General features: G+C 40.2%; 1 protein-coding gene across 1 annotated transcript in view; it reads left to right on the forward strand.

Moving 5' to 3' along the window:
* The window catches only part of PAPSS1 (3'-phosphoadenosine 5'-phosphosulfate synthase 1), a 108,754-nt gene extending 91,060 nt beyond the window's left edge, over positions 1-17,694 (forward strand). Inside the window, exon 12 of the mRNA XM_040237511.1 lies at positions 16,968-17,694. Within this exon, the coding sequence (XP_040093445.1) occupies positions 16,968-17,106 (139 nt within the window). The 3' untranslated portion in view covers positions 17,107-17,694. The remainder of the gene's footprint in view (positions 1-16,967) is intronic.
* The last annotated feature ends 5,301 nt before the right edge of the window (positions 17,695-22,995 follow it).

Here is a 22,995-nt window from a genome sequence, read left to right on the forward strand (position 1 = left end):
ATACTCTTGTAATGTCACAGATCCAGTGAATAGCAGCTCACTGGGTATGCTGACCACTAAGAGTGCAACTTCATTCTTCAAAGATCTTAGAAGGAACAAAAAATGAACAACCTTTTCGTGCAAATTATTGGTAATATTGAGTGTGTATCTATCTTCTTTTGACTGGCAAAATTTTGTTAGTTGCTATCTATAGATAATATCCATACAGACATACCTTGAGATATTGTGGGTTCAGTTCCAAACCACTGAAATTAAAGTGAGTAATCCCAATAAGGCAAGTCACATAAAACTTTTTTGTTTCCTAGTACAGGTAAAAGTTATGTTTACATATACTATAGTGTATTAAGCACACAGTAACAGTATTTCTAAAAAAGCAATTTACACACCTTAATTTAAAAAACTTTATTGCTTAAAAATGTTAACCATCCTCTGAGCCTTCAGTGAGTTGTGATGTTTTTGCTGGTGGAGGGTCTTGCCTACATGTTGATGGCTGCTGACTGATTAGGGTGGTGGTTGCTGAAGGTTGGGCTGTGGTAGTATATTTTAAGATACTAAGTATATATTTTAAGACAACAGTGAAGTTTGCCACATCCATCAGCTCTTTCACTAATGAGCTGTCTGTAACACGCAATGCTGTTTAATAGAGCTTCTTTCCAAACTGGACTCAGTCTCAAACCCTGCTGCTGTTTTATCAGCTAAAGTTTATGTAATAGTCTAAATTCTTTGTTGCCATTTAAAAATCGGTATAGCATCTTACCAGGAGTAGATTCCATCTCAAGTAACCACTTTCTTCGCTTATTAGAAGCAAGTCTTTAACCATTTTAAGTTTTATTGTGCGATTGCAGCAATTCAGTCACATCTTCAGACTCCACTTCTAATTCTCGTTCTCTTGCTGTTTCTACCACATCTGCATTTCTTTCCTCCACTGAAGCTTCAAACCCCTCAGGTCACCCATGAGGTTTGGAATTAGCTTCTTCCAAACTCCTGTGGATGCTGATATTTTGACCTCTCCGCAGGAATCCCAGATATTCTTAACGGCATCTAGAATGGTGAATCCTTTTTTAGAAGGTTTTCAATTGACTTTGCCCAGATCCATCAGGGAAATCACTATCTGTGGCAACTATACCTTTATAAAATGTATTTCTTAAATAAGAAGACTTGAAGGTAGAAATTAGTCCTTTATCCACAACATTAGCAGGCGTGAAAGTAACATTAATCTCATTGCACACCTCCATCCCAGCTCTTGGGTGACCAGGTGCATTGTCAATGAGCAATGTCAGTATTTTAAAAAGAATCTTTTTTTTCTGAGCAGAAGTTCTTAACATTGGGCTTAAGATACTCTGTAAAACCATGTTGTAAACAGAGCTGGGGCCTTGCTCTGAATTAGGCTTTGGCTGAAAGGATTATTGTAGCTGGTTTGATCATCTATCCAGACCACTAATAGTTTCTCCATATGAGCAATAAGGCTTGTTTGGCTTGCTTGTCCTTCATGTGTTCGATGGAGTAACACTTTTAATTTACTTCAATAACTTTTTCTTTGCATTCACAACTTGGCTGCTTGGCACGAGAGGCCTAGCCCATCTCGGTTTTCAACATGCCTTCCTCACTAATAAGCTTAATTATTTCTAGCTTTTAATTTAAAGTGAGACATGTGCACTTTTGACTCGAAAACTTAGAGGCCATTGTAGATTAACGGACCTGGTTTCAATATGGTTGTGTCCCCGGGAATAGGGAGGCCTGAGGAGAGCGAGAGAGGTGGGGGAACTGCCAGTTAGTGGAGCAGTCAGAACACACACATTTAGTAAGCTCACCATCATTATATGGGCATGGTTCATGGGGCTCTAAAACAGTTACAGTAACCTCCAAGATTGCAGATCGCCAGATATAATGATAAGGAAAATGTGTGTGTGTGTGAGTCGCTAAGTCGTGTCTAACTCTTTGCAGCCCCATGGACTGTAGCTGTCCAGGCTCCTCTGTCCATGGGATTCTCCAGGCAAGAATACGGGAGCGGGTTGCCATTTCCTTCTCCGATTTTAAGAAATAGGTAGTCCAAAAAGGAAGAACCAGTTGCAAAATACAGGACTTTAAGAAAAATAATAAACATTAAATATTTCCTAGAATTTTGAGATGGAATAGACCTTAGATATCCTTTGCTGCTGCTAAGTCGCTTCAGTCGTGTCCGACTCTGTGCGACCCCATAGACGGCAGCCCACCAGGCTCCCCCGACCCTGGGATTCTCCAGGCAAGAACACTGGGTGGGTTGCCATTTCCTTCTCCAATGAATGAAAGTGAAAAGTGAAAGTGAAGTCGCTCAGTCATGCCCGACTCTCAGCAACCCCATGGACTGCAGCCCGCCAGGCTTCTCCGTCCATGGGATTTTCCAGGCAAGAGCACTGGAGTGGGTTGCCATTTCCTTCTCTGATTTTAAGAAATAGATAATCCAAAAAGGAAGAACCAATTGCAAAATACAGGACTTTAAGAAAAATAATAAACATTAAATATTTCCTAGAATTTTGAGATGGAATAGACCTTAGATATCCTTTAGACAAGCCATTAGTTTTATCAATAGAGAAACTGAATAACTTCAGCAAAGATTGAATTAATTAAGTCTTCTTCTCAAATAAACACCATTTCTCTAGCCCTCTATTTTTCTTATTATTTATTTAGATCCCAATTAGAAAATTTTAAATATATTTTTATTTTAACATCTTGTTTACTTTGATGTAAAGACTTCTCAGGTCTTTTAATTGCTGATTCTGTCATCCTTGCTGTATGCTAATTAAATTTTTAGATAACATGACTCAAGGTCATTATTCAAGTCATTATAATAGAACTATTAAACTAGACTTCGTAGAGGACAGAACTCTCTAGAAACCTTATGATGTACAATTCAGCTTCCGTTAGGCATAGTAGTATTCAATTAAATACAAATCCTCAAAATTATATTAGTCCAGCTCCCATTTTTATCATGTCTACAAAGATGATGTAGTTTGCTAGGTTGAGTCTGTGATTTGGGGGGAGTGATAACAGTGATAGATTAAATATTTTTTTAATTATTGTTATTGTAGGATTAGATTCTTTAAGCTCGGAAAACAAAATTGCTGAATGTGTCCAGGGGTTACTCTCTTATGATCTCTTCCTTGAACTTAATTCTCTTCCTAATGTGGATCCTACACCCGGATCAAGGCTCTTTTCTGTCCTCCCTCTCTTCGTTCTGCCAAAATGATGTTTTTTCCTTCCAAGATTTTTGCTACTTTCACTTTACTGAAAGTTTCTTTCTGTTCAGAATTAGATCTAGAAAAGTTTCCCCTAGAAATGTCTCTGTTTTGTTATGCTAGAGTCAGAATAGCAAGAGCACAGACTTTGAAGCCCAAGGGGATGGAGTCACATTCTTGCCCCACCACCCCTGCAGCCTTGTGACCGCAGGGGAATCACCGTCCTCTTCCTGCCCTGCTTCCCTCAGCTTCAGAATGGGGTGTAGTGATCGTGGTGTGTGTATCTTCATAGAGTGGTTGAGGACCAGATCAGCTCATATATGTCATTTGCAAACAGTGTTAACTGGAACCTAGTAAGTACTAGAAATGTGCCTATTGTTATCATATATATAATATATATAATGAAAAAGTATGAACAATTGTGAGGATTATCAAAATGTGCCACATGGACACAAAATGAGCAAACACTGTTGGAAAAATGGTGCCAATAGACTTTCTCAAGGCAGGGTTGCCACAGACCTTCAGTTTGTGAAAGATACAGGACAGTGAAGTGCAGTAAATGAGGGAAGCCTGTAGGCAGTAGTACACCCTGTGAGTTTAGAGTGGCCGTGTGAGGCTCTAGAAGCAGAAATTACGCCTGCTAGCCCCATGCTTGCTGAGGGACTTAAGATTCCTGTGTCATCTCTGGCCTTGTTTCTTTATCTCCAGAAGGGTGGCAGTGGATGAACTGATTTCCTTCTAGCTCAAAATCTGTAGTTGTTTCCAGAATCTGTAGCTCCTAGCTATTTTCCGTTAGTAGGAGCTTCATGTTTTGTTGATTAATACTTATTTCATGCAAATTGCACCTGCTTATTTAGTACTCTTGCTTTTTTAGTGTAAATTACACTTCAGGCTGCGCAAGTAGTTGCCTCTTAGTTTCTGTGAGGATTGGTTCCAGGACCCTTGCACAGATACCAAAGCCTTCAGATGCTCGAGTCTCTTATATAAAATGGTGTAGTATTTGTATATGGCTTACACACATCCTCCTGTGGACTTTAGATGGCACCCCACTCCGGTGCTCTTGCCTGGAAAATCCCATGGACAGAGGAGCCTGGTAGGCTGCAGTCCATTTGGTCGCTAAGAGTTGGACATGACTGAGTGACTTCACTTTCACTTTTCACTTTCATGCATTGGAGAAGGAAATGGCAACCTACTCCAGTGTTCTTGCCTGGAGAATCCCAGAGACGGGGGAGCCTGGTAGCTGCTGTCTATAGGGTCACACAGAGTCGGACACAACTGAAGTGACTTAGCAGCAGAGTATTTTTAATACCTAATACAATATAAATGCTAAGTAAATACAGTATAAATGCTATTTAAATTATATATATTGTTGCCTGCCCATGATAAATTCAGGTTTTATTTTTTGACTTTTTGTGTTTTTTCAGTGTCAGTTGTTATTTATCTTCTTTCATTTTTTAATTTTGTTTATTTGGATCCTTTCTCCTTTCCTCTTGATGAGCTTGGCCAGAGGTTTATTGATTTTGTTTACCCTTTCAGAAAACCCACTCTTGGTTTTACAGGTTTACATTTTGGGACTTTCTAGAATTCTCTTCTTGCCCCCTGAATGTTTTAGTCAGAGTTTGTTTGAATCCTTGGATGTAGAAACCATGGATTTGGAGGGCCAGCTCTCTGTTTAAATTTTTGTTTTCTCAGTTCATCTCTACTAATGGGTGCTGATTGAAACTTAAGTCTTATAACTTCTCATCTGAGAGAACTCATCCTTTTTTCCATGATACTGTACAGTTGACTCTGCATTCAGGAATAATGCTGATCCTAACCGTGTGTCCTCATTTAATGTGGCCTGTTTTGGAATGGTTCGGAAAAGAAGGGAAAAGAAATTAAAAAAAAAAAAATTCTTTTGTTTCTGAAAGGGACATAAATTCTAATGTCATTTAATAAAATAAGTTACCTGCAAAAATAAACACTATTGATAACAGTGGAACTTGAGGGATTTGTTGGCTTCTCGTTTAATGACAAATAATTCTGGAGAAAATGCACAATCTTAGATGATAGCAGACTTTTCTGAGCAATGGACTCTAGAAAAACACAGGAAAACCCCATGAGTCAATGAACAGAAAAGGCTTATTGTGTAACTGATTTGGAGAAATGTGAAGGCGCTCTTGACTGTGCTCAACGGCCTTGGTGTGGAATTCAAGGCAAGATCCACTCTAGACCATTATTTTCTTTTTATGTATTTTAATTGGAGGATAATTACAATATGTTGATTTTTTTTTTTTTTTTGCCATACATCAACATGAATTGGCCACAGGTATACATGTGTCTCCCTCATCCTTAACCTCCCCTCCCACATCCTTCCCCACTGTACCCCTCTGGATTGTTCCATAGCATGAGCTTTGGGTGCTCTGCTAGACCGTTATTTTCTGAAGATCTGAGTTGTGGCCCAGGTTATAGTATACTGCAGAACCTCACCATGAGAAGAATTTGCAATAAACCAGAAATGTACCATTTTTACCCTTGTACAAAATTAGGGTTTGCCAATATCTGGAAATCGTTCTAAATCATGGCATGGTTTTTTTTGGCTTAAACACAATTAAATAAATTTATATTAAAAATAGATGTATGTGTCTCTGTGTGTATTTATATATGTATATGTATGTATATGTTTATATACTTATATACATGAATACACACATACTACAGTTTCACTGTCTGAAAAAAAGTGCAGCTATAAAAGCAATGTGATGAGTTTTAAAGGGTCTTTTTCTACCAAAGAGATGCTTTAGAAGGTTAAAGAAAATCTGGGGAGAGAGAGAGTGTGGGATGATTTGGGAGAATGGCATTGAATCATGTATAATATCATATAAGAAACAAATCGCCAGTCCAGGTTCGATGCAGGATACAGGATGCTTGGGGCTGGTCCACTGGGATGACCCAGAGGGATGGTACAGGAAGGGATGTGGGAGGGGGGTTCAGGATGGGGAACACGTGTACACCCATGGCAGATTCATGTTGATGTATAGCAAAACCAATACAATATTGTAAAGTAATTAGCCTCCAATTAAAATAAATAAATTTAAATTTAAAAAAAAAGAAAAAAAAGGAATTTATTTCTAATAAAAAAAAGCAATTAGAGTAAACTTTGAACTATGTTACTGTATAGGTGATTGAAGTGAAAATATAAAATATTAAGAAAAACCGAAAAGCTTCAAATATGTTCTTTTGTGGTTCAAAACATGTAGGGTTACCATCAGAGATTTTAATTTTCTTCTGGAGAAGATTACCTATTGGCAATTCTTTTGAAAGCTCCTCCTGCCATTGAGAATCCCCCACTGAGGGTAGGCTGGGTTTCCTACAAATCGATAGAATGTATAGTGCCAGGGGTGGAATGCTGGGCAGGGCAGCCCTTCACTTCTCACCCCACATGCAATTTATTTGTGTGGTTTATGTACAAATGTTATGAGTGAAACCTCCTTCTGAAAGTAACAATTAGTCACAGAGTAAGAGGTGAGAAGTAGAATTCTTCTGCAGGTGGCCGACTACTTAAAACTTAGATGAGTTTGCATTTTGATGAGTTAAGGAAGCAAAGCTAGAGTTGAGCTTTTACACTTCTTGTGCGGATGTGTGTTGTTACTGTGGTTTCCTTGCATGATCAGTTGATTTAATCACACACAGGACCATAGAGTCCATCTGTATGTTTTTGAATGATGTCTTGGGAAGCCCTTGATAACTTTCACGTTTTGTTAAGTCTGTGTAATATTGCTTTAAGTCTCTCTTTTAATCATTCAAAAGCTAAATAATTACATCAGTTCTCATAAGAATTTCCAGTGATGAATTCTATATTAGTTGCATGACTGGCTCATTTTCTTGGAATTTTTTTTGAGTTACTAAATCTAATAAATTGTAACTTGGGAAGCTTTAAAACTGCCTTAGTTTTCTCATTTTTTATATTCCTATTCAAGTGTAATTAAGTTGATGGGAATATGTTGGAAAGTGATTAAAATTTTGTGGAAAGGCGATAGTCTTTGATGTAGTGAGAAAACACAGTTATTAATTATGCACATATGAGGTTGTCTTATGTTTGATTAATGGATGTTATTCAATGCCAGCTTTTATGTAATTAATGATTTTATAGCTTTGATTTGACTAAATACCAGTGTAAAACAAGGCTTAGGGATAAAAAACAAACTTCATGAAGATTACAGGCAAGATATTATTGATAAGAATTATGATAAAAATCATCTGTTTATACTTAGGAAGTTAAGTAGGTTCATATTAGCTGTAATAATGACTCAAGGAAATTTAGTTTTAGGACTACAAGATTAAAACCCATTCTTTCAGCTATTATAGACTTTTAGCGATAATTCAGCTATTTGTAATTTTTTTCTCCTTTAGCAATAATTCTTTGTATTTGGATCAGTTCAGTTCAGTTCAGTCACTCAGTTGTGTCCAACTCTTTGCAACACTCAGTCGTGTCCGACTCTTTGCGACCCCATGAATCGCAGCACGCCAGGCCTCCCTGTCCATCACCAACTCCCGGAGTTCACTCAGACTCACGTCCATCGAGTCAGTGATGCCATCCAGCCATCTCATCCTCTGTCGTCCCCTTTTTCTCCTGCCCCGGTTAATGCAAAATTTTGGTTCATATTTTTAAAATAGCAGCTCACCAAAGAGAGTGCCTGTGAGTCAGAGTGCCTGGTGGAAATGGGTCAGTGAGGGAACAGGTAGACACAAATGTTTGCTTTTGGTTATTTCATGTTATCAGTAGAGTATTTCCTTCATATTTTTAATTGTGAAGTATACCTTAAATCATGTACTACTACTAATGTCTTCTTTTTTTAAAGCACTCTACTTACAGACATCCTTCAAGGCTTTTCTCATACTTTCTTCACTCTTTTATATACTTTCCACAGAAGAGCTCACCTGCTCTAGTGGCTTCTGTGTGGTGACACTTAAAGCTATTCCTCAGTGTTTCCAGGTTGCTAATTATGTTAACTTTCTATTGCTCTGTAACAGATTAACACAAATTTAGTGGCTTAAAACATTACCCATTCATAACCTCACCGTTCCTTAGCTCAGAAGCCTGGGGTGACAATTAGAGTAGTAAAAGATCACAGATCACCAAATATAATAATAATGAAAATCTGTACGTGTTAGTTGCTCAGTCGTGTCTGACTCTTTGCTACCCCATGGACTGTAGCCCCGCAAGTTCTTATGTCCATGGGATTCTCCAGGCAAGAATACTGGAGTGGGTTGCCATTTCCTTCTCCAATTTTAAGAAATAGGTAATCCAAAAAGGAAGAACCAATTGCAAAATACAGGACTTTAAGAAAAATAATAAACATTTACTATTTCCTAGAATTTTGAGATGGAATAGACCTTAGATATCCTTTAGACAAGCCAGATGCCCTTGTTGGAAAAATTCAGTTCCTTATGGTTATAGGATTGAGGGTCCCCATCTTCTTACTGGTTAATAGGGGGATCATTCTCTGCAGCTCAAAGCCACATTACAGATTTTCCTTGGGGGCCCCTTTATCTCAGTGTTAGAACCTCCCTCAGGTCAAATCCCTGAGGGTTCAAATCTCTGACTACTGCTGTCATCTGAGAACATTCTTTGCTTTTAGAGGGCTTGAATGATTAGGCCTCTAATTCATTAGTTAGGCCCACTCACATAATTTCACTGTTTTAGGTCAATTGATTAGTAACTTTCATTGCTTCTGCAAAATGCCTTTTGCCATATAAGGACATATCATGGTAGTGACGCCTTCATGGGGTGAAGGTCATAAAGGCCATCTTAGAATCCTGTCTACGCACTAATAGGTATTTCTGCTTAGATTGCATGATGTTATTTAAAATGTCCAGAAGCAGCTTTACTTTTCCCTTCATGTATCTCTAAATCCTAAATTTCCATAGTTACTTGTTCTTCTTCTTATATAGAATGTTTGGAGTCCTTTATTCTTTCACCTCACTCTTTACACCCAAGTCTTGTCATGTTGACCTCTGAAATATTTCTTGTGTGAATTCTTTTTTCTTTCTTGCTGTGTGATATTGGAGAAGACTCTTGAGAGTCCCTTGGACTGCAAGGAGATCCAACCAGTCCATTCTGAAGGAGATAACCCCTGGGTGTTCTTTGGAAGGACTGATGCTAAAGCTGAAACTCCAGTACTTTGGCCACTTCATGCGAAGAGTTGACTCACTGGAAAAGCCTCTGATGCTGGGAGGGATTGGGGGCAGGAGGAGAAGGGGACGACAGAGGATGAGATGGCTGGATGACATCACTGACTCGATGGACGTGAGTTTGAGTGAACTCCGGGAGCTGGTGATGGACAGGGAGGCCTGGCGTGCTGCGATTCATGGGGTCACAAAGAGTCAGACACGACTGAGTGACTGAACTGAACTGAAGTCTTCGCCACACATAAGTATTTCTGTTAAAGTACTTATTATTAGACAATAATGATAAATATTATTTTATTGCATAGGGAGTTATTGCATAACCATTAACAGATAAGGTTTCATTTAAAATCTTACTATACCTTTGAATCATAATTAATGACAGTACTATGTATACTTTTGAAAGTCAAATTATATATTTTATATACACTGTATCTTGTTTTAAAGTCAACATTTACATTGAAATTAGGATAAAACTTTCCAACTTTGCTGTTCTTTTATTTATTTATTAACTACATATTGATCTTTACTACATACATGCCCTTGCTAAGTGTGGGCACTGTGGTTGGAAACAAGCTTGTTTGTTGGCTTAACAGATATAGGACTTACATTCTGGAGAAGACAGACCATAAACCACTAACAACACAGTTAACTAAGGGTCCCATGTGCTTTGCAGAAGCTGGTAAGCTTTGCTTTGTTAGCCGGCAAGCTCAGCTAACACTTATCTGACCAAGTCTGGGTTATCACGGATGGGTTCCTGGAGTAGGTGACATTTGGGCTGAGTTCCAAAAGATGAATAGGCATCTTGATAAAGAAGGACATAATAGACTGTGCCAAAGCCTTTGACTGTGTGGATCACAATAAACTGGAAAATTCTGAAAGAGATGGAAATACCAGATTACCTGACCTGCCTCTTGAGAAACCTGTATGCAGGTCAGGAAGCAACAGTTAGAACTGGACATGGAACAACAGACTGGTTCCAAATAGGAAAAGGAGTACGTCCAGGCTGTATATTGTCACCCTGCTTGTTTAACTTCTATGCAGAGTACATCATGAGAAATGCTGGGCTGGAAGAAGCACAAACTGGAATCAAGATTTCCGGGAGAAATATTAATAACCTCAGATATGCAGATGACACCACCCTTATGGCAGAAAGTGAAGAAGAACTAAAGAGCCTCTTGATGAAAGTGAAAGAGGAGAGTGAAAAAGTTGGCTTAAAGCTCAACATTCAGAAAACGAAGATCATGGCATCCGGTCCCATCACTTCATGGGAAATAGATGGGGAAACAGTGGAAACAATGTCAGACTTTATTTTGGGGGGCTCCAAAATCCCTGCAGATGGTGACTGCAGCCATGAAATTAAAAGATGCTTACTCCTTGAAAGGAAAGTTATGACCAACCTAGACAGCATATTGAAAAGCAGAGGCATTACTTTGTCAACAAAGGTCCATCTAGTCAAGGCTATGGTTTTTCCAGAAGTCGTGTATGGATGTGAGAGTTGGACTGTGAAGAAAGCTGAGCACCGAAGAATTGATGCTTTTGAAGTGTGGTGTTGGAGAAGACTCTTGAGAGTCCCTTGGACTGCAAGGAGATCCACCGAGCCCATCCTAAAGGAGACCAGTCCTGGGTGTTCATTGGAAGGACTGATGCTAAAACTGAAACTCCAATACTTTGACCACCTGATGCAAAGAGCTGACTCATTTGAAAATACTCTGGTCGTGGGAAAGATTGAGGGAAGGAGAAGAAGGGGACGACAGAGGATGAGATGGTTGGATGGCATCACAGATTCAATGGACATGAGTTTGGGTAAACTCCAGGAGTTGGTGATGGACAGGGAGGCCTGGCGTGCTGCGGTCCATGGGGTCGCAAAGAGTTGGACAGGACTGAGTGACTGAACTGAACTGAATAGCATTCTGGACAAAGAGATAAGCACTTGCAAAGGTGCTGAGGTGAGAAGACCCAGGGGGCTTGGGAAGAAGGCCAGGGTGGATAGGAGAAGGGAGTGAAAGGAGCAGGATGAGATAGGGACAAGATAAAGCAGTTCTTTGAAAGGTACAAACTGGAATAGATTTTTAAAAGATAGTATTGTTAGGGTGAACATTAGATACTGGGAAGTTCAAGTTTTGGGTAATTAGGTAAATTGGATTATACTGACTGATTCTCCTAAGAAATTAACTAAAAATTCTGGTTAAAGGAAAATGTTTTCAGAAAAGTATTATAGCACTGATAAGATGATAAGGACTGTAAGGGTAAACTATTAAGTGAAAGTTAGGACTTCTGTTAACTTGAGTGTTGAAGTTGCTTTTGCCCTGGTGAACCTAGGGAACTTGAGTGTTGATTTCCGAGGTCCTGACCAGGGCGGGGAGTCAAGCAGGAGGCACTCCCTTTAAGCTGGTGCTCCCTCCCACCTTAGGTGTTTAGAGAGAAGTGAAGTGAACCCCACCCATTCCTGTACCCTGAGAGTCTGAGCAGATCACTGAGCTCTAGGCTCCAAAGCTCAGGCCTGCTCACATGGGCCAAATGCAGATTACCTTGTTGTTGCTGTTGTTTAGGCACTAAGTCATGTCTGACTCTCTTGTAACATGGACTGTGGCCCGCCCGGCTGCTCTGTACCTGGGATTTCCCAGGCAAGAATACCGGAGTGGGTTGCCATTTCCCCCTCCAGGGGGTCAGGTACCAAAGCCCTGTCTCCTACATTGGCAGGTGGGTTCTTTACCACTGAGCCACCAGGGAAGCCCTCATATTACCTGGATTATATCAGAAAAAATCAACAACCCAAAAACCCTCAAGCCGTGAAATCAGTTTTTGGTGGTTCTTAACTGGGCATGCCTCTTAAATGTTCAGCAGAAGTAAATATATACTCTCACTGGATTATTACTCCCTTGTCCTCCACCTCAACTTATTCCCACAAATAAGTATACAGGCTTAATAGACAGTTTCAATAAAAAATGATAAAATGCACAAGGAAATAGCACCAACAAAAGAAAAAAAAAAAAAGGAAAGTACCTTCAGCACAAGTAGGTTTTCAAAGACTTCACATACCAGAATTATCAGACGTGGATTACAGAGTAACTATACTTGCAGTGTTTATTAAACCACAGACACATTTGAAACTACTCCTTGGCACTTAAAAGTATAGAAATGACCTAGCAGTATAGAAGAGAGAACGGTGGGAGGGAAGTCAGTGTGGAGGTGTGCCCTGGTGCAGGCAACAGTTAATGACATGATGGTTTAGGCAGCTTGCAACATGGAGACTGGAAGAAAGACAAGTAGGTATTCCCTGGAAACTTCTTATTTGACTGAATATCTGATAGGAGTTGTGCTCTAGCTTTTATTTAAAGAGTTTTGAGGTGAGGAAAACATGATGAATTAAGGATTTGGGTAAATTAGTTTGAGATAATTAAATTTTTCACGTATTTCGGTTGATCTTTGATTTGGAAATAAAAGATTATTAAATTTGTCACATATGATGTCAGTGCTTTTTGGTTCCTGGAAAGAAGTCCATAAACAGCTAATTATCTGGTTTTGAATAAATAATGTATTTGAAGAGAATTCTTAGTATTTTGATGTACACTGTTTATATATGAGTTTCTTTCAAGTTAGATGAAAGTTAATTACCCCCAAATAGTTAACGAGATTCACTTATAAGTTACTACCATCATCTTCAATTCTGTCAGAGAAGCTTCTCTTTGCATCCCTGATTGCTTATCATCTAATTAGCATTTTTTTAAAAAGCCAGTTGAATTGAATGTGAACTTTTGAAAGATAAATGCAAAAGGCCCCCCTCTGACCCCAGCTTCTTGTCTATCTGAACAACTTGTGCTGGTGGCTCTGATGGTCACATGTGTGAGAGACAGCAGATGGTTGTAAAGATTTAAGATCTCAGCACGTGGCCACGAGTTGTTGTACTTTAGAGTCGGTCAAGATGCTGGCCATGTGAGGTTAGTGTGTCGTATATGGGACAAGATGCTGCGCCCCAGGGTCCCCCATAGTCTGATGATGGCTGGTGTGCCTTTTCCATCCTTGAGTCCTAAAACCCCTTCCCCTTCGGTTGTTTTTTGTTTTGTGTTTTATTGTTTTGGGGGGAGAGAGAGAGTGTGTGTGTGTTAGAGGAGGCGTTCTGTCAGCTGTGGATTCTAAGAATCTGTGACCGAGTGGTTTTGAAAAGGAAAAAAAAAGAAACAGACCTGCGTTTCTTTTTTCAGGTGCCACGGATATCCGTTACCGAGTATAATCAGATGAGCTATCTGGAATTGCTTTGCAGTGAAAGCCTGTGCTGTACTTAGTTGCTCCATCGTGTCTGACTCTTTGCCACCCCAGGGACTGCAGCCCGCCAGGCTCCTCTGTCCATAGAGGATTCTTCAGATAGAAATACTGGAGTGGATTGCTTCGCCCTCCTCCAGGGGATCTTCCCAACCCAGGGATCAAACCCTGGGCTCCTGCATTGTGGGCAGATTCTTTACCAGTTGAGCTATTAGGGGAGCCCAGTGAAAGCCTTAGGTCCTTTGTTTAGTAGCTTGACCTGCTTCTGGCAGATTCCCGATTACTCACAGGTAGGGTTCAGAGCTACTTTTTAGGTCATTCCTGGAAGAGCTCAGTTTTTACTTTTTTTTTTTTCTGTAGAAAGCTGTCCATTCAAAGCTGTGATTGTGAAAACTGGGATTAGATTACAGATAGTGACTCTTGTGTCAAGTCTTTGCACCTGATTTCTGATAAAAAAATAAAATCCTCTTGTGATGGATCGAAGTCCAAGTATGCTGCTGCTGCCGCTAAGTCGCTTCAGTCATGTCCAACTCTGTGCGACCCCACAGATGGCAGCCCACCAGGCTCCCCCGTCCCTGGGATTCTCCAGGCAAGAACACTGGAGTGGGTTGCCATTTCCTTCTCCAGTGCATGAAAGTAAAAAGTGAAAGTGAAGTTGCTCAGTCGTGTCCGACTCTTCTCGACCCCATGAACTGCAACCCGCCAGACTCTTCCATCCATGGGATTTTCCAGGCAAGAGTACTGGAGTGGGTTGCCGTTGCCTTCTCCAGTACAAGTATGAAACAGAAGGAAATAAATGTGTTTTCCGTAGCCAGGGTGGAGTGGAACCACCAGCTTGTGGAAGCAGAAACTCCCATTTCATGTGATGAAGAAATGCTTGTGGCATGCGGGGCAGATGGAGTGTGAAATAGGGTCGGAAAAGAGGTACCCAGGGACTGTGGTTTTAAAGTGCAATTTCAGAAGGAATGCAAGCCGACTTCTGGATTTCACTCTTTGGCATTATGAGGAAAGAAAGGACTTTAATTGGTCTGGCTTTTTTCCTTTAATCACAAAGTCAGGACAGAGTTGTTCTGCAAGCTGCTCCCTCATTTTCTTTCTCATTGCCATCAGGAACAGGCACTTTCTACACAGACATGGGGTTTCCTTTTTTGAAATCAAAATTTTAAACTGACATGGCCAGAAAGATCTAGAGTCATAATTTTCCTTAATGAGGCTTATGGAAGGAATTGTTAAGTGAACCTTCTAAGGAACAGAAACGTTCAAGCCACTTTTGTCAAATGATTGTTAGCCAAACTAATCAGTTGTACATTGGATTGGAATGAGTGTTTCTGGACACAGTTGGAGAGATCTGGACCCCTGCCGGCCCTTGACTTCCTCTCCAGGTGCTGCTTTGCTAAGCTCTGCCTGGAGGGGTAACCTCTCTGGCTTGGAGATAAAGTCACTTAACTGCACTGATGGGTCTTATTATCAGTTCCTGCCACACAGGTTCTGGGTTCCTCTCAGGAGGTGATCTTACATCTTTATTGAGAAGGTTGAGACCATCTTGCATTAACCACCTCATCTCTTGCTAATACGGATCATCACCATTTCTTTTCCGCATTCTTCACTCTCCTTGTCAGAGCTTCTTTCTCTGTGTTCTTCATCCCAGACTTTCTTCTCCAGCTTTCATTTCTTTGCTGTTTCTCTCTCCTGGCTTTCATTCTCCTCCCTTTTCTCATTCTTGCCACTTATTTTCTTCTGCCTATATACATGGTAAGACCTCCCTTTTCCTTTAAAAAAGAAAAATCTTTTTTCCACTCTGTATCTCTGCCGCTTTACCACTTTATCTCTTTCCTCCTCATCCACTTTTGTTGTTGTTCAGTTGCTTAGTTGTGTTCGACTCTTTGCCATCCCATGGGTTGCAGCGTGCCAGGCTTCCTGTCCTTCAGTAGCTTCCAGAGTTTGCTCAAACTCATGTCCATTGAGTCGGTGATGCCACTGAAACAATTATTAAAGACAATTTAAATTTTGATTCATTTATCCAATGGATTTTCCTCTGTCATGGTCATCTTCCTTAGCCCCTCTGTGGCCTTAACAAAAATTTTACTTTTTTCATGAATTGTCGCTTAAATTTTTTTACTGTTCTTAAGTATACTCTAATGACTGTGTAACTGTACTCAGGGATGTACATAGTGTACTTAAACCTTCAGCTGTCATCATTTACAACATTTAAAACAACTTTAACTATCTTTATGCATAATGTTTGCAGGCCTCTCCAGTTATTTCCTTTACACAGATCCCTAGAAACTGAATGATTAGTTAAAACATACCTGGCATACCTGTAGAAGCAAGGACCACTTGGGAGTTTATGATTTCACTTGATTCCCAAGTTAACTCCACAAATAGCAAAGTAGGAAAGGAACAAGCATACAGTCACTGATGAGGAGTAAACAGGGCTTGTGACCTGGTGAGGTGAATGACCTAGAACTCTCTCTGGCTTCTTGTTTGCTGCCTAGTCGGTCCCCTTGTTTGAGGGAAAAGGTTGAAATTACCAGTAGACACTGTGTGTCTTAGCCATAGTGTGCAGTACTTAATGGTCTTAGGGCTTTTGTGTGTTTTGAAGGTATGAAAGTGAAAAGAGCTAACACTGCCTTTGTGTAATACCTTATCAATGGAATAATATTAATCATTGTTACTTACTTTTTATTATTTCTCAAGTTCCAAATTTTTTCTTACTGTTCCAAAATGCATTTTGCCTTTCAGATTCAGACTGTCTAAAAATTTTTCAATAGGTGATAGTTAAATTAGATGTTTTTCTAAAAAAAAAAAATTTCTTATTTCTAAATTTTTAGTTGCCAAGAATTGGGGAAGAGGGGAGGAAATATGTATGGTTATAAAAGGGCTTCCCTCGTAGCTCAGTTGGTAAAGAATCTGCCTGCAATGCAAGAGACCCAGGTTCAATTCCTGGGTTGGGAAGATCCCCTGGAGAAGGAAATGGCAAGCCACTCCAGTATTCTTGCCTGGGAAATCCCATAGACAATGGAACCTGGCAGAGTACAGTCCACGGGGTCACAAACATTGGACATGACTTAGCGACTAAACCAACAATAAAAGGGCAATCCAAGTGATCATCGTTTTATTTTGTGATTTTTGATACTGTGATGTTTTTTGTTCTGTGACAAACCTGAAATCAGGTTGATGTTTATAAGTATTACGTTTCATCTAGATCTTTTTCATTAAGCTTCTCTACCATGAACAGAAGGAACAGACTTTTTTTAAAATTTCACTATTTACAAAGTTTTTAAAAATGTGAAATAATTTTCTTTTTTCTCTCCCTTTCAGCCATGAAGACTTTGAATTTATTTCAGGAACACGAATGCGAAAACTTGCCCGCGAAGGCCAGAAACCTCCTGAAGGTTTCATGGCTCCCAAGGCCTGGGATGTGCTGATGGAGTACTACAAATCCTTGGAGAAGGCGTAAGCTGTTCACCTAGTCAGTCACCTTTGACACCACACTGAGTAACGAGGGGACCACGTAGTTATTGTTGGCATTTCTTTGTGGTGGTATCTGTCCAGACATGCATCCCCAAAACAGACCCTTTTCCTTAAGTAGTAACAGCATCAGTTTGGTCTGCCTTATGAGTTCTGTTCTGAACTAGTGTAACACACTCCTGGTTTTAATGTATCTTTTCCAACTTATTCTAGTTATATTCCTACAGTACAGTTTTAAAACCTTGTCTTTTTGTATTTATGCCTCTGTCTTGTCATTTTTTCAAGCTCTTATGTCAGTTGTAACCAATAGTATACACATTGAATCTCACTTTTCATCTCTTGAAAAAAGAAAAAAAGATCCACTAAATAATAAACTTGGCTAGATCTTGCTTTGGGGATTTTATAAGACATCTGTAGCGATTAGATTTTTTTTTCCCTACAGTGAAAATATAAACTGCTTTCTTCCTTCCCCTCAGCTATTGATCTCTTAACTGTTATAATCTAAAGTGTATTAATATCTATGTAAACTCTGAATGAACTTTCTTGATTCAATAAAATTAAACTTTTTGGCTTCTTATTTATGTGATTTTTAAAAAATATTGTTATGTTTACACATACTTATCCTTCATGTGAAAAAGTTTCTGATGGAGAAAGGAATCATCTAATAATTGGTTCCAAGTACTGTTTCATAGTGAGTTTTTAAGTGGGAAAATAATGATGCATTCTCAATCCATCCAAAACCTCAACTTGTTTTTCTCAAGTATCTCTCTGATATTCTTAAATACCTCAGATGCTGGTCCTAGTAGTAGAGACACGATGGAGAGATGTTAGAGTTTGCCAGTCAGTTCATCTGGAGTGGGGGACAACATATCCAGTTTGCTTTTGTAGAATGTCCTGAATACTGAGTCATGGTTTTATGGTGGCAGTGATGGAGTCAAGATTCTGGGGGCAGTGAGTATCCAGTGGTGATGGCACTCATGGTATTCAGCTCTCAAATATTCCAGTGGAATGGCCTTGGCTGAGTCCTCTGCCTCTAACTTCTCGTTCCTGACCATTTTCTAAGCCTTATTCTCTTGCCTTTTCCATCGGTTCTGTAAGATACCCAACAGTTTTCCTATATATTCCTTTGCTGCTTAAATTGTCTGGAGTTTCTGTTTACCAAGAGCCCTGGTCATAACAGGTGGCATGTGGAAAAAAAAAAATGTGTATCTCACATTAAAATCTTGATACTGCTAAATTGAAGTTGATTTTTACTGTTAAATTTTTTTAAAAAGGTTTATTATTTTATTTTGCTTCTGACTATGCTGGGTCTTCATTGCTGTGCATGGGCTTTCTCTAGTTGTGGTGAGCGGGGGCTCCTTTTAGTTGCAGAGCTCAAGCTTCTCATTGTGGTGGCCCCTCTTGTGGAGCATGGGCTCTGGAGTGTATGAGCTTCCATAGTTACAGTGCGTGGGCTCAGTGGTTGAGGCTCGCGCTTCTCTAGGCACTCGGACTTCGTTGCTCTGCAGCATGTGGGATCAAACCCCTGTCCCTTGCATTGGCAGGAGGATACCTAACCGCTGGACTGCCAGGGAAGCCCTACTGTTAACATATTTTAAACGTGTAAATACAGAGGAAAGAATTTTAGTTCTTGGCACTCAGAAAACGTACCCTTTAAAAATTACAAAAATATACTCATAAAATCAAGATGAGAACATGAAGAACAGAAAGCGGCATTAAGGTAAAATGTGGTTGAAAAAGTAGCTTTGTGTTCTATCATATAATTGTTGTTCCTGAGTGAGTTGTGTTCTATCATATAATTGATGTTCCTGAATTAGTCCCATTGTGGTATTTGACCTCATCCCACCAGAGAGGCACATCATGAAAACATGATTCTAGGACACTGTGTTCTTGGAATTGGCCAGCCACCTGTGTGTTCTGGAAAGATGGAGAAGAAGATAAAAGTACCCGGTGATTTCTACAAGTCCACAGGTTGGTATATGTGTCTTTAAGCTACAGTTATGATATATGTAGAAATTTTATTTTTTCCTTTCCAGTTCATAAAAATGAGCCCAAACCAATCTTTAAAACCTTCAACCCTTATCCCAAGCCTCTCCTGCCAAGTGGTCTTGGAAATCTCAATGCCATTTTTATCTACAGCTGGAAAAATGAATGGAAAAATAATTATTTTTTTTTTTCTTGAAGGAAGTAAAAGAAAGTGCAGTCATCTTGGCAGAAGTATAATGTTTTAAATCTGTCAATTCTCTATTCCACTCTGATAATCAAGACCATGGATTTGCATTTCATTTCCATCCAAGAGGAAAACAATTATGTGCATCTCTTGGAAGTTAGCGTTTGAATACTTTATCAGGAAAAATTCAGAAGTCATGCTTCCCACATATGGTATATTTTTATTAGCACATATGTATCCAGGGCTGAGTTGGCTCATGAAGTAAGGAAGTATTTGCCCACTGGGCTTTTATGTGTGGGCTATATTGCTTAGAGGGTCTGTAAGCCTCTTTGTATTTCTGTAGATTCCATTTCCTCCTCCACACAGTCTTGCCCTGGATATAATTATATGTAAGTAGTGCCAAACACAATCTGCCCACCTAAGTCAGTCTTTCTGGACTGAGGTAAAACCTGGGCTTCCTAAAGGTAAGTACTTGAGGACCATAACTGAGTAGGAGTGTGTTGAGACTGGAACATTTTTTTCCTAATTTCCCATTTTACCAGATTCATAGGAAAATGGCATCAGAGTTTAAGGCCTGGATTCAAGGAGCTGAAATTAGAAACGGAAAATCTCATCACGGACCTTTATCTCCCAGATCTGCACCTGCACTGAGCATCCGTAATGACCTACATTTGTTAAAAAATTATGGTTACCAGAAAAAGAAAGGTGGTGGTGGGGGTGGTCCGGGAGGGAATAAATTGGGAATCGGGGATTAACAGGTACACATTACTACAGGGAACTGTATTCAATGTCTTATAACGTATGACAGAAAAGAATCTGAAAAAAGCCCATAGATACATATACATGTGTATATAACTGAATCACTTTGCTGTACACCTGAAACATTGTGAGAGCTGGACTATAAAGAAAGCTGAGTGGCGAAGAATTGATGCTTTTAAACTGTGGTGTTGGAGAAGACTCGAGAGTCCCTTGGACTGCAAGGAGATCCAACCAGTCCATCCTAAAGGAGACCAGTCCTGGGTGTTCATTGGAAGGACTGATGCTAAAGCTGAAACTCCAATACTTTGGCCACCTCATGTGCAGAACTGACTCATTGGAAAAGAGCCTGATGCTGGGAGGGATTGGGGGCAGGAGGAGAAGGGGACGACAGAGGATGAGATGGTTGGATGGCATCACTGACTCAATGGACATGAGTTTGAGTCAATTCTGGGAGTTGGTGATGGACAGGGAGACCTGGCATGCTGCAGTCCATGGGGTCGCAAAGAGTTGGACACGACTGAGCGACTGAACTGAACTGAAACGTTGTAAATCTACTCTACTTCAATTTATAAAAGAAAACATGTCCACTGAAATGAATTAGAACACTGGCTTGCTCTCTGCTGTGTTTCTAACAGCTCTAACTTGTCCTCTCTGAGAAGTATTCTGTCTGAGAGTATAACCACTTCTATTGCCCAAGAGAAAGTATCTGTTAAAAAGTAAACTGGAGCCTTGCTGCACAGTTGGAGCCTCAAGAAAAAAGCCAAATGAAGGAGAGACAGTTCTGTCTGACCTGTGACTGGTTCACCACTTGACTGCCCAGAGTCTGCCCTGAATGACTTTGAACCTCAGTGTATGGCTAGTGCTATTTTGTGTGATGTAGAGGCACATCTGTATATTCTACTTAGGTTTGCAGTTATAGCAAATTTGACTTTTGATAAGTTGTGGGCAATTCCAGTGGGCTACGCACTTGGGCTATGCAGCCATTAAGAGAGTTTTCAGTGAAAAGCAAGTTAAAAGTTAAGTTATTTAGGAGATGTGTAGACTTAAGTTTAAAAGAACATACAGATGGCTAATAAACACATGCAAAGATGCTTAACATCACTCATTATCACAGAAGTGCAAATCAAAACCACGAGGTACCATTTCACGCCAGTCAAAATGGCTGCGATCCAAAAGTCTATAAGCAATAAATGCTGGAGAGGGTGAGGAGAAAAGGTAACCCTCTGACACTGTTGGTGGGAAAGCAAACTAGTACAGCCACTATGGAGAACAGTGTGGAGATTCCTTTAAAAACGAAATAGAACTGCCTTATGACCCAGCAATCCCACTGCTGAGCATACACACTGAGGAAACCAGAATTGAAAGAGACGTGTACCCCAGTGTTGACTGCAGCACTGTTTATAATAGCCAGGACATGGAAGCAACCTAGATGTCCATCAGCAGATGAATGGATAAGAAAGCAGTGGTACATATACACAATGGAGTATTCAGTTCAGTTCAGTGCGACCCCTTGAATCGCAGCACACCAGGCCTCCCTGTCCATCACCAACTCCAGAGTTCACTCAGACTCACGTCCATTGAGTCGGTGATGCCATCCAGCCATCTCATCCTCTGTCGTCCCCTTCTCCTCCTGCCCCCAATCCCTCCCAGCATCAGAGTCTTTTCCAAAGAGTCAACTCTTCGCATGAGGTGGCCAAAGTACTGGAGTTTCAGCTTTAGCATCATTCCTTCCAAAGAAATCCCAGGGTTGATCTTCAGAATGGACTGGTTGGATCTCCTTGCAGTCCAAGGGACTCTCAAGAGTCTTCTCCAACACCACAGTTCAAACGCATCAATTCTTTGGCGCTTAGCCTTCTTCACAGTCCAACTCTCACATCCATACATGACCACAGGAAAAACCATGGCCTCAGCCATTAAAAAGAATACATTTGAATCAGTTCTAATGAGGTGGATGAAACTGGAGCCGATTATACAGAATGAAGTAAGCCAGAAAGAAAAACACCAATACAGTATACTAACGCATATATATGGAATTTAGAAAGATGGTAACGATAACCCTGTATGTGAGACAGCAAAAGAGACACAGATGTATAGAACAGTCTTTTGGACTCTGTGGGAGAGGGCAAGGGTGGGATGATTTGGGAGAATGGCATTGAAACATGTATAATATCATATGTGAAACAAATTGCCAGTCTAGGTTTGATGCAGGATACAGGATGCTTGGGGCTGGTGAACTGGGATGACCCAGAGGGATGGTACGGGGAGGGAGGAGGGAGTGGGGTTCAGGATTGGGAACACGTGTACACCCATGGTGGATTCATGTTGATGTGTGGCAAAACCAATACAATATTGTAAAGTAATTAGCTCCAATTAAAATAAATTTAAATTAAAAAATAAATTTACAAATAGCAAAAAAAAAGAAAGTGTAGTTTTGTGGTTAAGAATTCAAGCTCTATGGAGAACAGTGTGGAAGTTCCTTAAAAAAAAAAAACAAACTAAAAATAGAGCTACCAGCGGGCTTCCCTGGTGGCTCAGATGGTAAAGAATTCCCCTGCAATGTGGAAGACTTGGGTTTGATCCTTGGGTTGGGAAGATTCCCTGGAGAGGAGGGCATGGCAACCCACTCCAGTAGTCTTGCCTGGAGAATCCCATGGACAGAGGAGCCTGGTGGGCTGCAGTCCATGGGGTCGCAAAGAGTTGGACACGACTGATTGACTAGGCACACAGGACATATGACCCAGCAATCCCACTCCTGGGCATATATCTGGAGAAATCCATAATTTGAAAGAACACCCTGATATCCACTGCAGCAATTTACAATAGCCAAGATTTGGAAGCCACCTAAATGTCCACTGATAGAGGAATGGATAAAGAAGACGTGATACACATATAAAATGGAATATTGCTCAGCCATAAGGAGTGAAATAGGGCCATTTGCAGAGACATGGA

Source organism: Oryx dammah, unplaced genomic scaffold (genome assembly GCF_014754425.2).
Source record: "Oryx dammah isolate SB20612 unplaced genomic scaffold, SCBI_Odam_1.1 HiC_scaffold_3, whole genome shotgun sequence".
NCBI lineage: Eukaryota > Metazoa > Chordata > Mammalia > Artiodactyla > Bovidae > Oryx > Oryx dammah.